The sequence below is a fragment of the Aethalodelphis obliquidens genome, unplaced genomic scaffold (genome assembly GCF_003676395.1).
Source record: "Aethalodelphis obliquidens isolate GAN/ISIS:26980383/991018 unplaced genomic scaffold, ASM367639v1 scaffold7, whole genome shotgun sequence".
Classification (NCBI taxonomy): Eukaryota; Metazoa; Chordata; class Mammalia; order Artiodactyla; family Delphinidae; genus Aethalodelphis; species Aethalodelphis obliquidens.
In genome coordinates, this window is record NW_020837951.1 from 65,810,751 (window position 1) to 65,830,458 (window position 19,708).

The window sequence follows — 19,708 nt, forward strand, 5'->3', positions numbered from 1 at the left end:
TAGAATATGGCAAGAACCTTAAAATTGAGATAAATGTCAAAATGATATGAAAGAAATCTATGATATTTAATGTCTTACCAATACCTAATAGTGGCTTTAGATTTAACAATGAAATCCGTTGCCCAAATAAAGAGTATACCAAATTGGTAAAGGAGAAATAAACATGTCTTAAAATTTGGCATTCTTTCTGAAAAACAAGAAACATAAAGGCTGAGAAAGTGCTAACACATTTTTCTCTTTTTAAATAGAAGTTAGATTTAAATTTTTAAAATTAAAGTGAGAGATGCAATTTAAATGCCATATTAATTTGCACATTTCCCTCATTTTCCCCAATATTTCAACTATACAATGGTGATATAGATAGAATCGTGTGTTTCTGTAGTTTAATATACTTCATCCTCAGCAGACTTTATTATGCATTTCTGAAGAACAGAAATCATCACTTTTAAATGTTTGAACAGAAAATTGCACAGGAGAAACGATTGTTTTGGACATTTTTATTTAGGTATTATTTCAGATCTTTAACTTATCTTTCTGAGTTACAGGTGTTAATATACAGTGTTTCACACATTTCTGTCATTTTAGCAAGTAACTAATGCAAGAAAGAACGTCCTATGTATGTTTCTGAAAATGTGCAAGTTTCAGTTCTTGAAAATTGTCTGCCAGTAAAGGACTGTTAACAACTCAATAACAAAAAGACAAACAACCCATTTAATAAGTGGACAAAGGACTTGAATTGACATTTCTCCAAAGAAATAAACAAATATCTAACAAGCACATGGAAAGATGATAAATGTCATTAGTCCTTAGGGAAATGCAAATCAAAACCACAATGAGACACTATTTCCCACTCAATAGTATAACCAATATAAAAAAGGAAAATGACAAGTGTTTGTGAGGATGCAGAGAAATTGAAATTCTCATACATTGCTGGTGGGAATGTAAATGGGGCAGCTACTGTGGAAACAGGTGGTTCTTCAGTAAGTTAAACACAGAATTACCAAATGACCCAACAATTTCACTCCTAGGTATATACACAAAATATTTGAAAATAGGTGTTCAAATAATAACCTGTATGCGAATGTTCATAGTAGCTCTATTCATAATAGGCAAGATGTGGAAACAACCAAAATGCCATGAATGGATGAATGGATAAACAAATTGTGGTATATCCATAAAACGGAATATTATTCAGCTATGAAAAAGAATGAAGTACTGATACATGCTAAAAATTGAATGAAGCTTGAAAACATGCTAAGTGAAAGGAGCCAGACATAAAAGGCCACATGCTGAATGGCTTCATTTAGAAGAAATATGCAGAATGGACAAAACTATAGATACAAAGCAGATTGGTAGTTACCTGGGGCAGGCTTGGGAGATAGCAGAAATGGAAAGTAACTGTTTAATAAGTAAGGGTTTTTGGTTTGGGGTGCTGAAAATGTTCTGGAACTAGATAGTGGTGATTGTTGCCTAACATTTTGAATGTACTTAACAACTTTGGATTGTTCTTTATTTGCAGCCACTTAAGTGGCTATAATGGTAAATTTTGTGTTACGTGTATTTTAGCACCAAAAAAAATTAAAAAAAATTGTCTACCTAGTCATAGATTCAGATATATCCTTCTTTTCAAATATGTTTTCATATTTGAACAAATATGTTCAAATATGTTTATTTATATGTTTATTTATCCATTGTACATAATAGAAGAGACTCCACTACTTTTCAAAAGAATTTTTCTATTTATTTTTCATTTTAGATGAAATGATACCCTCTGAGTGAGTACCAAATAGCCATTGAAAATGTACATTCGCATTGATTTCATGCCAAATATGTGAGTCATGTGATTAGAATTCCCATAGTCTTAAACCCAACAAAGTCTCATGTGCTATCAAACCTAATGCTGTATTTCAGGTGACAGGTATGGAGTAAGGGTAGGAATCAAAGGATGGGTTTTAGAGTTAAGTGGATCTGTATTCTAGCTTTAATACCAGATGTGGGACTTCAGACAAGGTAGAGTAATTTTTTAAATCTCAGTTTTCTCACTAGTAAAATGGGGATAATAACATCTATTTTACCCTCATGTTGTGAGAATTGAATGAGTACATATATGAAAAGTAGTTATCACTGGACTCAGCATATAGTAAATGTTCAATATGGTAGCTACTTTTAAGACAGGCTTATATGTACTTTTTCTAGTGTAATCCTTTTATAAATTTTATTAAATATTCACCTTCAGTGGGAAGAAAGCACAATCATCCTGCCTCAGCAGAATTCTGACTGGGAGAGTGTCTTTTGTTTTTTTAAACATCTTTATTGGAGTATAACTGCTTTTCAGTGTTGTGTTAGTTTCCGCTGTATAACAAAGTGAATCATCTATATGTATACATATATCCCCATATCCCCTAGGGAGGGTGTCTTTTGATGTGCTGACTAGATTCTGGCACAAAGCGGTAATTTTGATTAAATGAAGAGGTCATCAGTTAAAACGGTCACCTCCCTATTTCCACAGTCCTCCTTACCCCATCTCAGCTCTCCAAGTACTCTGGAACCTTTTCCGCAGAGGACAGCGATCTAGCTTTCGGTAGAACTCGAGTGCTAGCTCAAGCGCATCTCCTTACTAAACTCATCACGAGTAGGACGTGTTTTAATGACAGAAAAAGAGGTTATTCAAAGTTTATAAACAAAGCCGGAAGGAAGGAAGGAAAAAAGAAGAAAAAGAGAGGATGAACAATAAAGAGAGTTGGTCTTGTTTCTTTAACCACGCTCCAAATTACTGGCTTCAAATTAGTCCAAGGATCCAAACTGTGGGAATGCGGGTCACACTCACTCTGATACGCAGCCAACTGCGTAAAGAAGCTGACATAAAACTCAAAGGAAGTCCTGACTCTTGCAAAAGACAAAGGGTGCACAAAAGATCATAATTCAAATGGGAAACCTGCCCGCTAGTTCCAGCTCAGCCCAAGGCTTTCCACATCTCCTAGACATCAGTCAGTTGGTTGTCAGCTGTACGTCAAGCAGTTTTGCTAAAGGGTTTGAAGAAAACACTTAAGTGTAAAACTTATTCCCTGATCCTCAAGGAGTTTACAACAGCGCTGGAGGGATTAGCCCTATAACTAACACTACAGGGCGGTCAATGAAACGTGACAAACGAGTTGGCAGGGGCCTTGAAGGCAGAGGAATTCACAGTTAGGGATCATTTGGGGGTAGGGGCTTGTCAAGGAAGACTTTAAGAAGTGGGATGTAAGCTAGGCGCAAAGCGGCAGGTAGGATTTTAGGCGTGCGGGAAGCCGTGACGTTGCAGGTTAAAGACTGACCAGGGCACGCGGGGATGGTGCGCGGGGCGGAGCCGCCTGACTCTTCGGGCCACGGCGCGTGCGCCGCTAACGCTCGCGCCGGGCGCGCGGCCCGTGGGAAGCCAGCCAGTACCCGCGAGCGCGAAACGCCGCGCGCCAAGGCGGGAAAAGTCGGGCGCATGCGCAGCTCGGAGCTTCGGGCTTGCTCGGATGGGGAAGGGGAGGAGGAGTTTCCTAGAGGGAACTTGACCCGTTAGTAGCCGCGGCCATGGCGGCGCGCTTGCGGCCCTCACAGCTCCCTCCGCCCGCCGCGCGACAGTTGGGGCCCGGGTCCCCACGTGTTGGGCTGGGAGCTGTGGCACACGAAGTGCTAAGCGACACTTCGGGTCTTGCGGGCGCAGCGCGGGAGGGCGTCATGGACAAAAGCGATTTACCCCGGCGGGGCGAAGAAGGGTCAGAGGGCCAGCGAGGGCCAGGGCGGACAGCTGCGGCTCAGGCTCCCCTCCACAGCGCGCCCATGGGGTCCATGCGACTAGAGGGCATCTCGGTAGAGGAGGCGATGGTGACCCGGACGCAGCTGCTGGAGGAAGAGCTGAGCAGCGTAAAGGAGGAGCTGGCCCTGTGTCAGGTATCGAGGTGGCCGCCGGTCTTTCCCCTCCACAGCCGGGCCGGGGCCGGTGGGGAAATGCGCCCGTCTCCTTCTGCCTTCGGCTGCCTAGCTGCGCGGGTTTGGGACCCACCCACCTCCGCCCGGCGGCGCCCGGTGCCGGCTCCCACACCCAGCCTGGCCCGCAGCTCTGGGCTGAGGGAGGCGGCCTCGTCCGGCTCGCCGCCCTCGGGCTCCCGCCCTTCTCCGGACGGTGGGCGGGCAGGGTCGGCCAAGGCGCCCTGGGTTTGGTTGACCTCACTTGGATCCCACCAAAACGCGCAGTCGCACCCCTACCGTCCCCAAGCCCAAGGTCTGTGTCGTGACTGTAGTGGTACTTGGTGCAGCAGGAGTGCAATCCCTGAGTTGAAATGTGGAATGGGAAAGTGGAAACACTCTTATTGAAATAAAACCCATGGATGAAGGAGCCTGTTTTTAATTGTCAAACCCACACTTGCCCTTGTTCTTAAGTAAAACTTAAGTTGTTAAAACAGACCAATAATTTTTAGGGAGTCTCAGGCTGGGAATTTTCATTCACAGTAGATGATGCTTAATATTTATTAACCAACTATGTTAATTCCATACTTCTGGAGAGAGAAATCTCATTTTCATCTTGCCTGGGAAAAGCATTTACTAAATCAATTGCTTTAACATTACTTTCCTGTTATTTGTAGAGTTCGTATATACCAAAGATGGCTTGACTACTCATGTTCAGAAAGATTTGATTTTCCTTTATAGTTTTGCATCCTTACCACCATCTCTTCTCCGAATTTACCAGAACCTTTAACAGGGTTGGGTGACTAAATGTTCGGAATTCACTCAACAGTAGATCTTTGAGTCACTCTGTCTTCAAGACAGAACCAATTAAGAACTGCTAAACAACAAGGTAACTTTATAAACAATATCATAAGTTTAGATTAATAAAAATTCCTGAATTTCATTCTCATAATTCTATTGGATTCTTTTGCAGGATTTTACTGATTGAGTCAAGGATGTAAAAACACAGTAGTCTTGTTCAAATTGAATATGTCTTTGCTTAAACAAGTTGGGGAGGTATTATGTGACTGCCTCCTTTTGACTTTCCATTCTCTATTCTTCACTGGGTAAGGAGCAAAGGGATAAATAAAAGACACCAAGGAATTAAAGCATTTTGTCATCTCAGTCTTCATCTTTGGGTAGTTTAAAGATGTGAATCCATGATAAAGGGCTTTGTTACTTTGGCAAGTCCTAATCTAAGATGCTGTTTGCCCATATCTTCTACACCCTTTCTCCGCTACCCCTTACTCTGTATTTACCATAGTTATGCCCTGAGCTGGATAAGGAACTAAGATGTTTAGTTTTGTGACTGACTTGATTAAGAAATCAGTCTGTTGGAAACAGCCCAATGACCCTCTTCCCCCAATCCTTTAACTATAATATTCTTTCAAAATGGGACTACGGAAGATGTAAGAATTGAGATGGTCATAGGTAGCCTAGAACAATGGTTCTTGAGATTTTATAGTACTGACACTGTTAGATGATCATAGGCATTCCAGTAATGTGAGATGAGGTTGGCACTATCCCATACCATAAAACTTCAGTCAAATCATACTCCTGCTTTTGGGGAAATTTGGGAGACATAATAATTGAATTGTTTTATAAAAAGCATTTAAGTAATTAAACATTCACTTTTACATTTTTAAAATTAGTTCTTCCACTTATATATTAAGCTAGAAATCACAGTACCCAAGAACACATAGTATTAACCCCTGTGTTTTCCACAGCTCTCAGAAATTGTACCCAAGATAAGAAATTCATTTTACGTCAACCTAGTAAGTAGACACACATACACATGCATATAATTTCAGAAAGAATATTTACCCTGTGTGTCCTGAACTCTGATGTTTTCTTTTAAAATCTATTATTTAAGAAAGTGCTGCTAATATCTACTAAATTAATTTCACAGCCCAGTAATGGGCAAAATGCACACTTTGGGAAAAAGAACCCCACTAATTAATTAGTCTCTGGCCATAAGTTGCAGCTTCATTTAAATTAGTTGGTTTTCTCCCCACGTTTAACTTACAGGAATTCAATTATATGTGCTTGGTGAAGAAAAAGAAAGTGATTCCATGTACCATTCCAGTCCATTGGAATGACTCAGAATAAGCATGTAATAGAAAACAATCTGTTTCAACTGTTTCTCTTAATATGAGTATCTCATCCTACTCTATGTGATTGTGATATTTAAACTGTTTTTCATATGGCCCCAGGTTAGCAAGCAACATACACATACTTAGATGAAGAAAAAGTGGTTGATTTCAGTGTGGGAAGAAAAGTTGTCCGTATTGGATTTACTGAGAATAGGTTAGCTTCCAAATCTAGCATTTTCTAAGGAACTTTCAAAGGTACTGCAAAGATCAATTTCAGGTTCATGACAGTCACGCTTTATTCACTGATTTAGAACCTAACTTCACCATACTCTTAATTTTGATTTTGTATTTCAAGATTGTGGTCTATTTGTGACCAAGAATGGGGTTGTGGGTATGTGTATGTGCACATTTTTTACCACTTATAGAATATCAGATAAGAAAAAGTTATGTATGTGTAATGTATATATGTATAGACACACATACAGGTGTACACACACACACAAATTTATGTATATCTCAAACCATATTTCTCTTTTTAGTCACAGCCAAAAATATTTACTAAACCTATATACCAATTTCAGGTAAAGATATATTATGGCGTTTAAATGAAATATATGTGCATTACTCCAACTTTCATGATGAAATTAACTTTCATGATGTATGTGATGTTGGAATTAAGAGTATATAACTACAGAAATCAACCAGTTACATTTTTTAGTAGACATTTAGGTGTGTTGAAACCTTGTCCAGTCATTCACAAAGAAAAAACAAAATTGAGGGATTCCCCTGGCGGTCCAGTGGTTAAGACTCCACGCTTCCACTGCAGGGGGTGCAGGTTTGATCCCTGGTGAGAAAACTAAGATCCTGCATGCGGTGCAGCACGGTCAAAAAAAGAAAAAAAAATTGAGAACATGTTGTATAATTAGAATTCTCACTGTTGTTAGGAGCTGTATTCTAATAGATGAATCTTTTTGTACAGTTATTTTTCATAATGATAATTTAGTGAGTGGCTAGTTTGTGCCATACTTTGTAATTAAACTCTTTCCATTGTTTTCTTTGAGTTCTGGTAGGAAATTAATTTGTTTAAATATAGAAAATAGTTTTCATATGTTTGTTGAATTCATTCGTGCAGTAGAGGTCAATCGAGGGCCTATTATGTTGGCATATACTAAACTAGGTGGTGGGAGAGTAGGTACCCAGTGAAAAAGATAATTTTGTGTATCTGTGTCTGTAAAGTTGATATTTATTTCCATGTTGATAAGTGAAAGTCAAAGCCAATCCACTGCTAAGATAACTCAGACCCAAATCTTCGGGCATTTAGTCAGCTCTCATTGGCTGAGTTTAATAAACTTTGTGAGAAGGAGTAGTATTTTTAAATTTATATTTTAAATTATTTGATTCTGTGTGGAAGTTTTGTAGTAAGAATAAGGCATTTTATAATGAGTAATATTTAAGGATTTTTACTTTTAATTTTTGAAAAGAACATTTTAAATGCCCAAAGGAAAGGAAAATATAAAGATAATATGGTTGGTAGTAGTTAGTTTCCTTGTTTTAATAATGTGTGGAATAGTTTGGAAACTAGTTTTGTGTTTTTGGGGGGCTTTTTTTTTTTGTATATGAAGGAGCGTCTTTTTAATAATTAGAGGTATAATCCACATTGAAGATTATATAGCATTTAAATAACTAAAAAACTTACAAAAACTAATACATATTGTACAATAGTCCCACAATCCATTTGTAGCATTTTATTGCTCACAAAAGAACTTACTTCTTTTTCTCAAGTCAAGTATCACTTATACATTTGAGTATTTTTAGGTGACAAAATCTGAATACCATTGCTGATCATAAATTAATAACAAAAGAAATTAATAACTGAAGTTTAATAGAGAAATTTGGAAATTAGAAAGGTCTCCCCCTAGTGACTTCTGGGTATAAATTGTAGTTATAAATTAACAATAGACTGTTTCTGGAGGAGTCTTTTCTTCTGGTTGCTTTTTTTTCTGGCCTCTATGATAAAAACAATTTAAGGAGAGTTTGTTGTTACTTTCTCCTTGGTGGGGATTAAAGAGGAGATGTGAAATAACCATTAACCATAACAATAGCAAAAAGAAAGAGAAAAAAATGTATAAATTAATATGTAAAGATTTTTTTCATCAGATATTTATTGATTTCTTACTTTGTCCTTCTAACTGTATTAGAGCTAAGTCCTTTATTAGTAAGTCACACTTACTTAAGCTGGAGTAACTCAGTTATTTTGTAAATGTTGAAAACCTACTGTTTTTTAAGTTTTTACTTTTGTTAACCTTTCTTGCTTAGTATTTTAGGTAGAGGAGTTGAGGTGAAAAATACATGTGACTCTTTACTATTTTTTTTTTCTATTTTTTTTAAACATCTTTATTGGAGTATAATTGCTTTACAATGGTGTGTTACTTTCTGCTGTATAACAACGTGAATCAGCTATATGTATACATATATCCCCATATCCCCTCCCTCTTGCGTCTCCCTCCCACCCTCCCTATCGTACCCTTCTCGGTGGACACAAAGCACTGAGCTGATCTCCCTGTGCTATGTGGCTCCTTCTCACTAGCTATCTATTTTACATTTGGTAGTGTATATATGTCCATGCCACTGTCTCACTTCGTCCCAGCTTACCCTTCCCCCTCCCTGTGTCCTCAAGTTTATTCTCTACATCTGCGTCTTTATTCCTATCCTGCCCCTAGGTTCTTCAGAACCTTTTTTTTTTTTTTTTTTTTTTGCGGTACACGGGCCTCTCACTGCTGTGGCCTCTCCCGTTGCGGAGCACAGGCTCTGGACGCACAGGCTCCGCGGCCATGGCTCACGGGTCCAGCCGCTCCGCGGCATGTGGGATCCTCCCGGACCGGGGCACGAGCCCATGTCCCCTGCATCGGCAGGCGGACTCTCAACCACTGCGCCACCAGGGAAGCCCCCCCTTTTTTTTTTTAGATTCCTTATATATGTGTTAGCATATGGTATTTGTTTTTCTCTTTCTGACTTACTTCACTCAGTATGACAGACTCTGGCTCCATCCACTTCACTACAAATAACTCAGTTTTGTTTCTTTTTATGGCTGATATTCCATTGTGTATATGTGCCACATCTTCTTTATCCATTCATCTGTTGATGGACACTTAGATTGCTTCCATGTCCTGGCTATTGTAAATAGAGCTACAGTGAACATTGTGGTACATGACTCTTTTTGAATTATGGTTTTCTCAGGGTACATGCCCAGTAGTGGGATTGCTGGGTCATATGGTAGTTCTATTTTTAGTTTTTTAAGGAACCTCCATACTGTTCTCCATAGTGGCTGTATCAATTTACATTCCCACCAACAGTGCAAGAGGGTTCCCTTTTCTCCACACTCTCTCTAGCATTTATTGTTTGTAGATTTTTTGATGATGGCCATTCTGACTGGTGTGAGGTGATACCTCATTGTACTTTTGATTTGCATTCCTCTAATGATTAGTGATGTTCAGCATCCTTTCATGTGGTTGTTGGCAATCTCTATATCTTCTTTGGAGAAAAGTCTGTTTAGGTCTTCTGCCCATCTTTGGATTGGGTTGTTTGTTTTTTTGATATTGAGCTGCATGACGTGCCTTTATATTTTGGAGATTAATTGTTTTGTCAGTTGCTTCATTTGCAAATATTTTCTCCCATTCTGAGGGTTGTCTTTTCGTCTTGTTTATGGTTTCCTTTTCTGTGCAAAAGCTTTTAAGTTTCATTAGGTCCCATTTGTTTATTTTTGTTTTTATTTCCATTTCTCTAGGAGGTGGGTCAAAAAAGATCTTGCTGTGATTTATGTCATAGAGTGTTCTGCCTATGTTTTTCTCTAAGAGTTTTATAGTGTGTGGCCTTACATTTAGGTCTTTAATCCATTTTGAGTTTATTTTTGTGTATGGTGTTAGGAAGTATTCTAATTTCAGTCTTCTGCATGTATCTAGCCATTTTTCCCAGCACCACTTATTAAAGAGGCTGTCTATTCTCCACTGTATATTCTTGCCTTCTTTATCAAAAATAAGGTGACCATATGTGCATGGGTTTATCTTTGGACTTTCTGTCCTGTTCCATTGATCTATATTTCTCTTTTTGTGCGGGTACCATACTGTCTTGATTAATGTAGCTTTGTAGTATAATGTGAAGTCAGGGAGCCTGATTCCCCCAGCTCCATTTCTCTTTCTCAAGATTGCTTTGGCTATTTGGGGTCTTTTGTGTTTCTATACAAATTGTGAAATTTTTTGTTCTAGCTCTGTGAAAAATGCCATTTGTAGTTTGATAGAGATTGCATTGAATCTGTAGATTGCTTTGGGTAGTATAGTCATTTTCACAATGTTGATTCTTCCAGTCCAAGAACATGGTATATCTCTCCATCTGTTGGTATCATCTTTAGTTTCTTTCATCAGTGTCTTATAGTTTTCTGCATACAGGTCTTTTGTCTCCTTAGGTTTATTCCTAGGTATTTTATTCTTTTTGTTGCATTGGTAAGTGGGAGTGTTTCATTAATTTTCTTTCAGATTTTTCATCATTAGTGTATAGGAATACAAGACATTTCTGTGCATTAATTTTGTATCCTGCTACTTTCCAAATTCACTGATAAGCTCTAATAGTTTTCTGGTAGCATCTTTAGGATTCTCTACAGTATCATGTCCTCTGCAAACAGTGACAGTTTTACTTCCTCTTTTCCGATTTGGATTCCTTTTATATCTTTTTCTTCTCTGATTGCTGGGGCTAAAACTTCCAAAACTATGTTGAATGATAGTGGTGAGAGTGGGCAACCTTGTCTTGTTCCTGATCTTAGTGGCAATGATTTCAGTTTTTCGCCATTGAGAACAGTGTTGGCTGTTGGTTTGTCATATGTGGCCTTTTTATATTGAGGTAAGTTCCCTCTATGCCTATTTTCTGGAGGGTTTTTATCATAAATGGGTGTTGAATTTTGTTGGAAGTTTTTTCTGCGTCTATTGAGATGATGGTATGGTTTTTTTCCTTCAGTTTGTTAATATGGTTTATCACATTGATTGATTTGCATATGTTAAAGAATCCTTGCATTCCTGGGATAAACCCCACTTGATCACGGTGTATGATCCTTTTAATGTGCTGTTGGATTCTGTTTGCTAGTAGTTTGTTGAGGATTTTTGTATCTCTGTTCATCAGTGATATTGGTCTGTAGTTTTCTTTTTTTGTTACTCTTTTGTTTTGAAGCAAGCTATAAGATAAATCTCCAGATAACATTGGTTTCAGGGATTTTGTAGTTTCATCAACATTCCTTTTAAAAGAGCACATAATGTTACATAGTTTAACTTTTCCTTCACCAGAGGTTTATGACATGTAATTTCTCTATATATTGACATTTCTTGTCCTTAACTGAAATCATTTTAATACCTAAATGCTGAATTCTTGCTTCTAAAAGATAAAGTATGACATATAAGAATAGTTAGGTAAGGTAGTACTTTGCAGTACTCCAGCTGTCAAAAGTCTTTAAAAAACAGTCAAACAAAATGAAAGATTTGAACATTAAAAAATGAAAACATAAAAATTTAAGAAGTAAGTATGGGTAAATATCTTTCCAATCTTGGAGTAGAGAAGGCCTTTTTTTAACTTGTAGAAGAAAACCATAAGCCATAATGAAAAAGATAAGTTTGAATATATAAAAATAATAACTACCTTTTCCCAAAAAGTCTCCATCATAAATAAAGTCAAATAAGCAACAACATACTGGGAAAAAATAATTGTAACACATTTGGTAGACTTAAGTCCAATTTTAAGGTTTCCAATGACATTTCTTATATTTAATTGGCAGAACTCAGTCACAGAGCCCATAGGCAAGAGAGGCCAGTCTTAGTTGGCAGCAAAGATCAAAAATGGTTTCTGTTACTAAGAGGAAGGGGAGAATAGATGATGTCACAGAAGTAAAACCAAACAAATAAACTACCAAACAAATATAGTATTATAAAATGAAATGTGATTTGAAAAAAATAATTAAACAGGGTAAGGGGTTTCCAGAGATTTGTGGGTTTTGGTGGCTATAAATATAGTAGTTAGGGAAGACTTCTCTTCTCTTGAAGAGGTAACATTTAAACAAAGACTTGAGCGACGTTAGGTAATAATGTACATGAAAATCTGGTAGATTGTATATTTAAAAGGACCTGGTACAAGTAGAGCCAGAAGGTCCCTGTGAACAAGAGGGTGAGTGATAGATGAGGCTGGAGGACCAGATGTGTAGGGTCATGTGGCCTTGGTAGAGTTTGGATTGTTTTCCTAATCTGATGGAAATCCACTGGACGATTTTGAGCTGTAAGGAACCCAGGGGACCATTATAGGGAGCTAGGCAAGTGGTGGAGTTGACTCGTAGTAAGATGGTGGATAGTACTTGTTCCACTTGTACTAGGTAGAAGTGTTCAGAATTGGGATATATTTTGTAGGTAAGGCTAATAGGATTTACTAATGGTTTGGATATGAAATGTGAAGAAAGAGAGTAACCAAGATTGACTCCTAGATCTTAAGTTTTTAAACAATAAGTAGGTGGTGGTGTCATTTACTGAGATGCAGAGAGGGCAGGTTTGTAAGAGGGTAGGAAGTCAAAAACTTTATTTTGGATAAATTAAATTTGAGATGCCTATTAAGAATTGATAATATAGAGGACCTTGAAAAATGATTTTAGCGTTATGGTGGGGAGGGAAGTCTGACTGGAGGAGGTTACAGAGTGAGTGGGGAGTGAGGAAGAAGAGACCATGATTGTAGGCAGCTGTTTCAAGGAATTTTGCTGAAAAGGGCAGCTGAAAATGGAGCAATAGTTAGAGGACAGTCTCATTTTAGAACAAATTTACCTTGATATTCAGCCCTTCAGCATTTGCACCCTCAAATGTGAGTAGGAGAAATAGTAAAATAAATGTGGGTTACCAGTGTAAGAACTTTTTAAAATAAAGCTTTCCCGTTATACTTTTCAAGAATCTGTTTTATAGTTATAGAACTAGGGATCAAGTAATTACGTTTTTCATTTTTTAATTTAATGCAGTATCTTGCCTTCTCTGCTGTAGCTACAAAGCAATGAATTTAAAATGTCTTTTATTTCTTTAAGGCTGATAAAGAATTCGTATGGTCTTTGTGGAAACGTCTCCAGGTGACAAACCCAGATCTCACGCAAGCAATCAGTTTGGTTGTGGAAAGGTGAGTTTCCAAGTTATTTTTTTCATCAGTATTTAGTTTGTTGAATTTGTTTTTCTTCATTATTAAAATTAACACTTGGCATTAATCCCCTGAAGAGATTCATTTGATTTCCAAAGGAATGTTGAGCATGATATTATAATTACTGGATTTATTTCAAGGTGTGTCAGTTTGCTAAGTACAGCTAGGCCTTATCTTCTACTCATATTCTGACATATTTGGGAAGTTTGCAGGTAAGAGAGACACTTTGTGTGTATGTGTTTGTGTATGTGTGTATATTTTAAGCTCTTACTACTCAACTTTAAAAATTGGAGAAGTTCCTGTTGTTTGGCTTCAGAGACTGACCCTGTAGGCAACTTCCTAGACATGATCCTTCCTAGACATGGCTCAGTTTTCCCCTAAGATAATTGCAGTGTGTATTTGAGAGCCTGGGTTGACCTTGCCAGAGTAGAGTAAGTGTTCCGGAATAGGTTGAGAGATTTCCGTATTACCCTGGAGGGGATGCCCAGTCATTTAACTATAGATTATTGGGCCTCTCCTTGGTCATTAGAAACAGTGGAGTGATGCTGGGTACTTCTTATCAAACATTTGGTATACAGTAGTCTCATGACACGTAGATAGCAATTAAAACACTTGCTTTCCTATTAAATGGATATCATTATATTTCCTAAATGAGAAGCTAAGCATATGGTTGCCTTTTCTTTTTTTTAATTGGAATTATGATTATATAATCTGAATATCAGTTTTTGATAACTTGAAGTATATTCACCTTTGGAGTCGCTAGCCCTGGGATCATTCTAATATTGTCTGGAATTTGACTTTTGAAAAATCTATGATACATACCCATGGCTAATTTTACCATCCTTGGTTATCGTGAAATCTTAAAACAGAATAACTAGTTTCTTCTCATGGTCTTGTATGTCTAATTCATCAATGAGATTTTCCTTTTGATGATCAGAATTAAGTATTTTGTTGAAGTACCCTTATTAGTTCCTCAGTCATTCTAGAGATTAAATGTGATCACTCTCAGTTTTACTGTTTTTTAGCAGAATAGGACTTCAGAAGATATATTCTTGGGATTTCTTTTGTCATTTCTGTGATTCTTTCATTATCCTCCTCTCCTTTTAGTTGTATACATTTTTCAACTTTCTAATTTATTTTTTACAACTTTCTAAAGCGATTCTTAATTTTCCCTTTACTCTTGGTTGAGACAGAACCAAATAATAAATTATTGTTAGGTCATCTTTCTCATTCTTTAAGATTTTTATTTTTCACATTTTATAATATACATAATATGCAGTCACATAAAAGTATATCAACAATTTATAAATAAATATACACATATATTTTGGGGTGGGTACTCAAAAGCCTTTTGCTCATAAGATATGTAATGGAAAATTTTGGAGATTACTGCTTTACAGCTATAATCTTGAAAATTTAATGTGCATAAGGTATACTTGGAAAATTTCTTTTTTAAAATTTTTTAATTTTTAAAATTTTTATTGGGCTATAGGGGATGGGTTGAGAAATATCTCTGCAAGTTATGCCCTACTAGGGAAATGTCCATTCTAATTTTCCTGGGATAGCTTTTGGAGCTTTTTCTTTTTCTTGGAGCTGCTGCTCTTGCTGGCAGCAGCCTCTTCAGGTCCACTGCTGAGTGGCTCCTCCTTGGAAGAGAATTTCCTCTTTTCCTTGGGGACTGGAAAATTTCTTAAAATGCAGGTCTCTGGAACTTTCCCCTGATCTACTGAATCTTTAGGGATGAGGCCCAGGAGTCTTTAAAATAAGCTTTCCAGGTAATTCTGGTGTCCATAGATCTGATGTCCAGGTAATTCTGATGTCCACAATGAGATACCTTGGAATTTGAATTGACTTTTGAAATTGGAAACTTGTAATTTGCATTTATAATTTTATAATTATGTAAATATTATTTCCTTGAGAACCATGTAGTGTGTTTGGACCTGTTGATAAGGGAAATGGTATGACAAAAAAAGAATATTCCAAATATCAAAGTCAAATAGAATATCTTTCTTTATAGTCCATTAATTACCCAAATTATGCTACATTTAAGTTATTTTATATTTGTGCCTTGGTCTTCCTGGACAACATTTTTTCCCCCTGGAATTTCTAATTGCTTTTCTTTTCTGCTATTTCTTAGCATAAAGAATGTCAGTGTTCAGACATTTGAATAATGGGCTGAAGACATTCTTCCTTGGGCCCTTTGGTTTATGGTATGAATTTTGGCCAATTGCTTTCTAAACCTACTCATAGCTGCCATCCTCGGATTTCTTCTTATTGTACTCCTGAACTAGTGCCACAGTTTCTAAGATCCTACGTCTTCCTTTTTCTTTTGTTGGATTATATTTTCAAAATTTTTTTCTCAGAAGGGATGCATAAGTGGTCCACTTTCTGACTCCTTACGTGCCTAAAATGTCTTTCTTTTGTCCTTATGTTTGGTTGATACTTTAGCTGAACATAAAATTTTAAGTACATTTAATTTCCCTCAGATTTTTTGAAGTATAACTTTGTTATCTTCTTTTAGCATACAGTGGTGTTATCAAGTGTATGTGTGATCCCAGTGCAAGTGAGATTCTTATTTCTTTCTAGGTAGCTTGCTTAAAGTTTTTAGGATTTTCTCTTCATATACATGATATTTTAAAATTTCAACATCATCTTTTAATTTGAGTCTTTTAAAAATTCAAACTTCTCAGCCTTTGTGGGTTCTTTCAATATCAAGACTGGAGATTTTATTTCAATTGAAGAAAAATATGATTCTCATATTTTCCCCCTTGTCTGTTCTTTTGTTCTGTACTCTGTTAGAGATTGGACCTTCTGGACTTGGCCTTCTTTTCTGTCATATTTTCCATCTTTTAGTTTTGTCTCCTGAATGGTCTTCTTACATTTTCTTCCATCAGTACATGGATTTTTTTCCATTTACCCTATTTAGTTATTTGATTTTTTTTTAGTTTTAGAAATCAAAATTTTACTTCTAAGAAATTTCTTATTTGATGTTTCCTTTTTCATAGCAGTCTTCTTTAAAAGGATAAATTTTTAATCTTTGTGATTATAATTTTTAAGTTCTTCTCTGTTTCTTACATTATCTTTGTTTCCTGTTGGGTAACTTCTGTTTGTTCCTACTCTTTTACTTTAATGCTGATAGTTTTCTTCAAGTGTTTGATGATTCTTTACTGACTGTCATGTTTTTGTATGAAGGTCTGTATTGCTTAATGTAGAAATGTTGCTTTTAATGAGTTTACTTTGCATTTTTATATAACTGTTACCAAGAGGCTTCTCATCTGAATGAAAGGATTGACTATGGGCATTGTGTAAGAGAAGGGAGGGGACTATCAACAAGCTTTCCTGAGGGATGTATGGCAAGTGGGCTTCACTGTACAGAATGAGAAGTAGGCTCTTAAGTCAGTCACTTCTCTGATTGTATTGTTTGTCCCAACAACCATAGTAGGGACCTTTTTCAGGAACATGGTTCTTTTGAAAGTAGCCTTGGGCCATTTGTTATAGGCAAATACTGCAGGTAGCTGTTCTGAACATGGATGAATGGGAAGCCCAGATTTTTGATTAATGGTTCTTTAGTCATCTTGAGTCCTGTGGACTTCTGCTCTCCATACTTACTAATTGGGTAATTAGAGCCTATCTGAGCCTCTTCCAGAAAAAAATAGCTTCCTTTTCCATTGTAGACACTATTTGGATTTTTCTCCTCTGGGTTTGTCTCAGTGAGTCCATCCTTCTGTCTTTCAGATATTTGTCCGTTTTGGACCCTTTTTCTTATTTCCAGGCTAATAGACTCAAGGCAGTGTGATTTGGGCAAGTCAGTGACATGTTGTCATTCATTATTTTCAAGACGAATATAATTATTATTCAAAAGAAAATAATATTTTTAGAGTTACAATATATTCTATTATTTTGATATGCCATATTATTTAATCAGTGTCTTGTTGTTGTACATTAAGGTTCCTTTTTTTATGAAAATTGTATGATGATGCTGTGATAAATGGCCTTGTGGATAAAGCTTTGCCAGAATCACTGGTTTTAACCAGTGGTGCCAATGACATAGTAGATGGAGGCTGGGATTGCTAAACATCCTGAAATAAATAGGATAATCCCGCTCAATTAAATAACCCTCAGAGACTTTGAGGGTTCAGTTCCAGACCACTGTAGTAAAGTGAATATTGCAGTAAAGCAAGTCACACAAATTTTTTGTTTTCAAGTGCATATAAAAGTTATGTTTATATTGTAGTCTATTAAGTGTGCAACAACATTATGTCTAAAAAACAACGTACGTAATTTAAAAATATTGCTAAAAATGCTGTCATCTGAGTCTTCAGAGAGTTATACCCTTTTTTCAATAGTAACATCAAAGATCACTCACTGATCACAGATTATCATAACAAATATAATAATGAAAAAGTTTGAAATATTGTGAGAATTACCAAAATGTGACCCAAAGACATGAAGTAAATTTTGTTGGAAAAATGGCACTGGTAGACTGGCTTGATGCAGGGTTTCCACAAACCTTCAATTTGTAAAATGCAGTATTTGTGAAGCGCAGTAAAGCAAAGTGCAATAAAATGAGGTATGCCTGTACTGCTTCAAATGCCCTTGGTACCCATTTGGAAAAATGCTGGTCTTATCAATAATTCTTTACTTTTTTGCCTTTTTGGTACTCTATTATAATGTCCTTGTAAGTTTTTTGGTGGGGTGTCTGTTTACATATTTTTGTTTTTTGTGTGCATGTGTTTTTATTATGGAAAATTTTAATTTGATGCAAGGGTAGAGAGAATACACTAATGAACTCCCATGTTTACTCATCAACCAGCTTGGACAGTTATCAGCACGTGACCAATCTTGTTTCATCTATAAACTTCTACTTCCTTTCTGCTCCTCTGCTCCCTCTACCACAGTGGATTATTTTGAGGGAAATCCCAGACATCCTGTTATGTTACCCACAATTCCATTGGTGTTTACAGTCAGTTCTTGTTATTCACAGGAGTTATGTTTTATAAAGTCATGTGAACACTGAATTAGCAAACATGGAAATATTGCTCCTAGGGGAGATAAAGGATTAAGTTCCTATGAGCCTCTGGTCACAACATTTTGTCAACTGATCAACATATAACCTTGCTTTACATGTGTTTCTATTTAAAGACATCTTATTTAATATATATTGTTTATTTATTACTATTGAGCTCATGACCAATGGTACTGTAACTCATGCCTGAACACAGTTTATCTAACACAATTTTTTCTCCATATGCAAGTCACAGCCTTCTTGCACTTAGGAACACTAGACAGCACTTCAGCACTATGCTTAGTGGTCATTTGAAACAGTGAAATCATCAACAGAAGGGCAGAAATGTGAAAAATGTGGTACTAGATAGACCATGAGAAGAATACTTGTTTATAGTATGAGAGCTGAAATAAGAAGACAGAGCATCCCCTTGTTTGACCTCAGCTGGGAGCATGTGGTTCAGGTGACTTAAATTTTTCACCACTTTCTGCATGTCTGCAAATGACTGAAAAAGTGCAATGGTATTGATTTTAGGCTTAAAATAAGTTTTAGTGAGTAGGAAAGTTCACGAATTCTGAATCTATGAATAAGGATTGACTCCATCTCTAAAAGATAAGGCCTTTTGAAAACATAACCATGATATCTGTATCATACTTAGAATTCTATAGTTATTCCCTAATGTAATAAAATATCCAGTTTTCAGATTTCTCCAATTCTCTCGTAACTTTTTTTGAAAGATGGTTTGTTTCTATGAGGACTCAAACATAGTCTACCTACTGAGTATACAGGTTCCTTTTCCTCCTCTCCGTCTTTCTCTCTTTTTATTTGCAACTTATTTTTGCAATCAGTTGGATTATTTATCCTGTAGAGTTTCCCACATTCTGGACTTTTTTGATTATAATCTTTTTTACTCTGTAATTATCATAAATTTTTAATGAGACCTAGAGGTTTATTCAGTTTCAGGTTTGATGTTTTGGCAAAGAAATCTTCTTTGGTGTAATATGATTCTTACCACATCATATTAGGAGACACATAATGTATTATCCAAATCTCTTTTTTTTGTGTTGTTAAGTTTGATCACTGGATTATATCTCTAATTTAGAATAGCCTATACTCTTCTTTTTCTTCTTTTAATGGATAAGTTTGGGTAATGTTGCCATCTTAACAATGTTAAATCTTCTATATTATGAGCATGGGATGTTTTTCCAGTTACTATTTGTTTGTCCTAAAATTTCTTTCAATACTGTTTTATAGTTTTCAGAGTATGTTTTGCACCTTTTTGGATAAATTTATTAATATTTTATTCTTTCTGATTTTATTATAAATGGAATTGTTTTCTTAAGTTTATTTTCAGATTGTTTAGTTTAAGTGTATAGATTACAATTGATTGTTTTACATTGATCTCTTATCCTGCAACTGTGCAGAACTCATTTTTCAG

The 19,708-nt window shown here is 36.4% G+C and overlaps 1 protein-coding gene across 9 annotated transcripts in view; it reads left to right on the plus strand.

Annotated features, from left to right (window-relative positions):
• The first annotated feature begins 3,513 nt into the window (after positions 1-3,513).
• Positions 3,514-19,708, plus strand: part of CNTLN (centlein) — a 328,812-nt gene continuing 312,617 nt past the window's right edge. For all 9 annotated transcript variants that reach the window (XM_027105917.1, XM_027105925.1, XM_027105918.1 and 6 more), the window contains exons 1-2: positions 3,514-3,921; positions 13,159-13,247. In XM_027105917.1, coding sequence (XP_026961718.1) covers positions 3,562-3,921; positions 13,159-13,247 — 449 coding nt within the window. In that variant the 5' untranslated portion in view covers positions 3,514-3,561. The remainder of the gene's footprint in view (positions 3,922-13,158; positions 13,248-19,708) is intronic.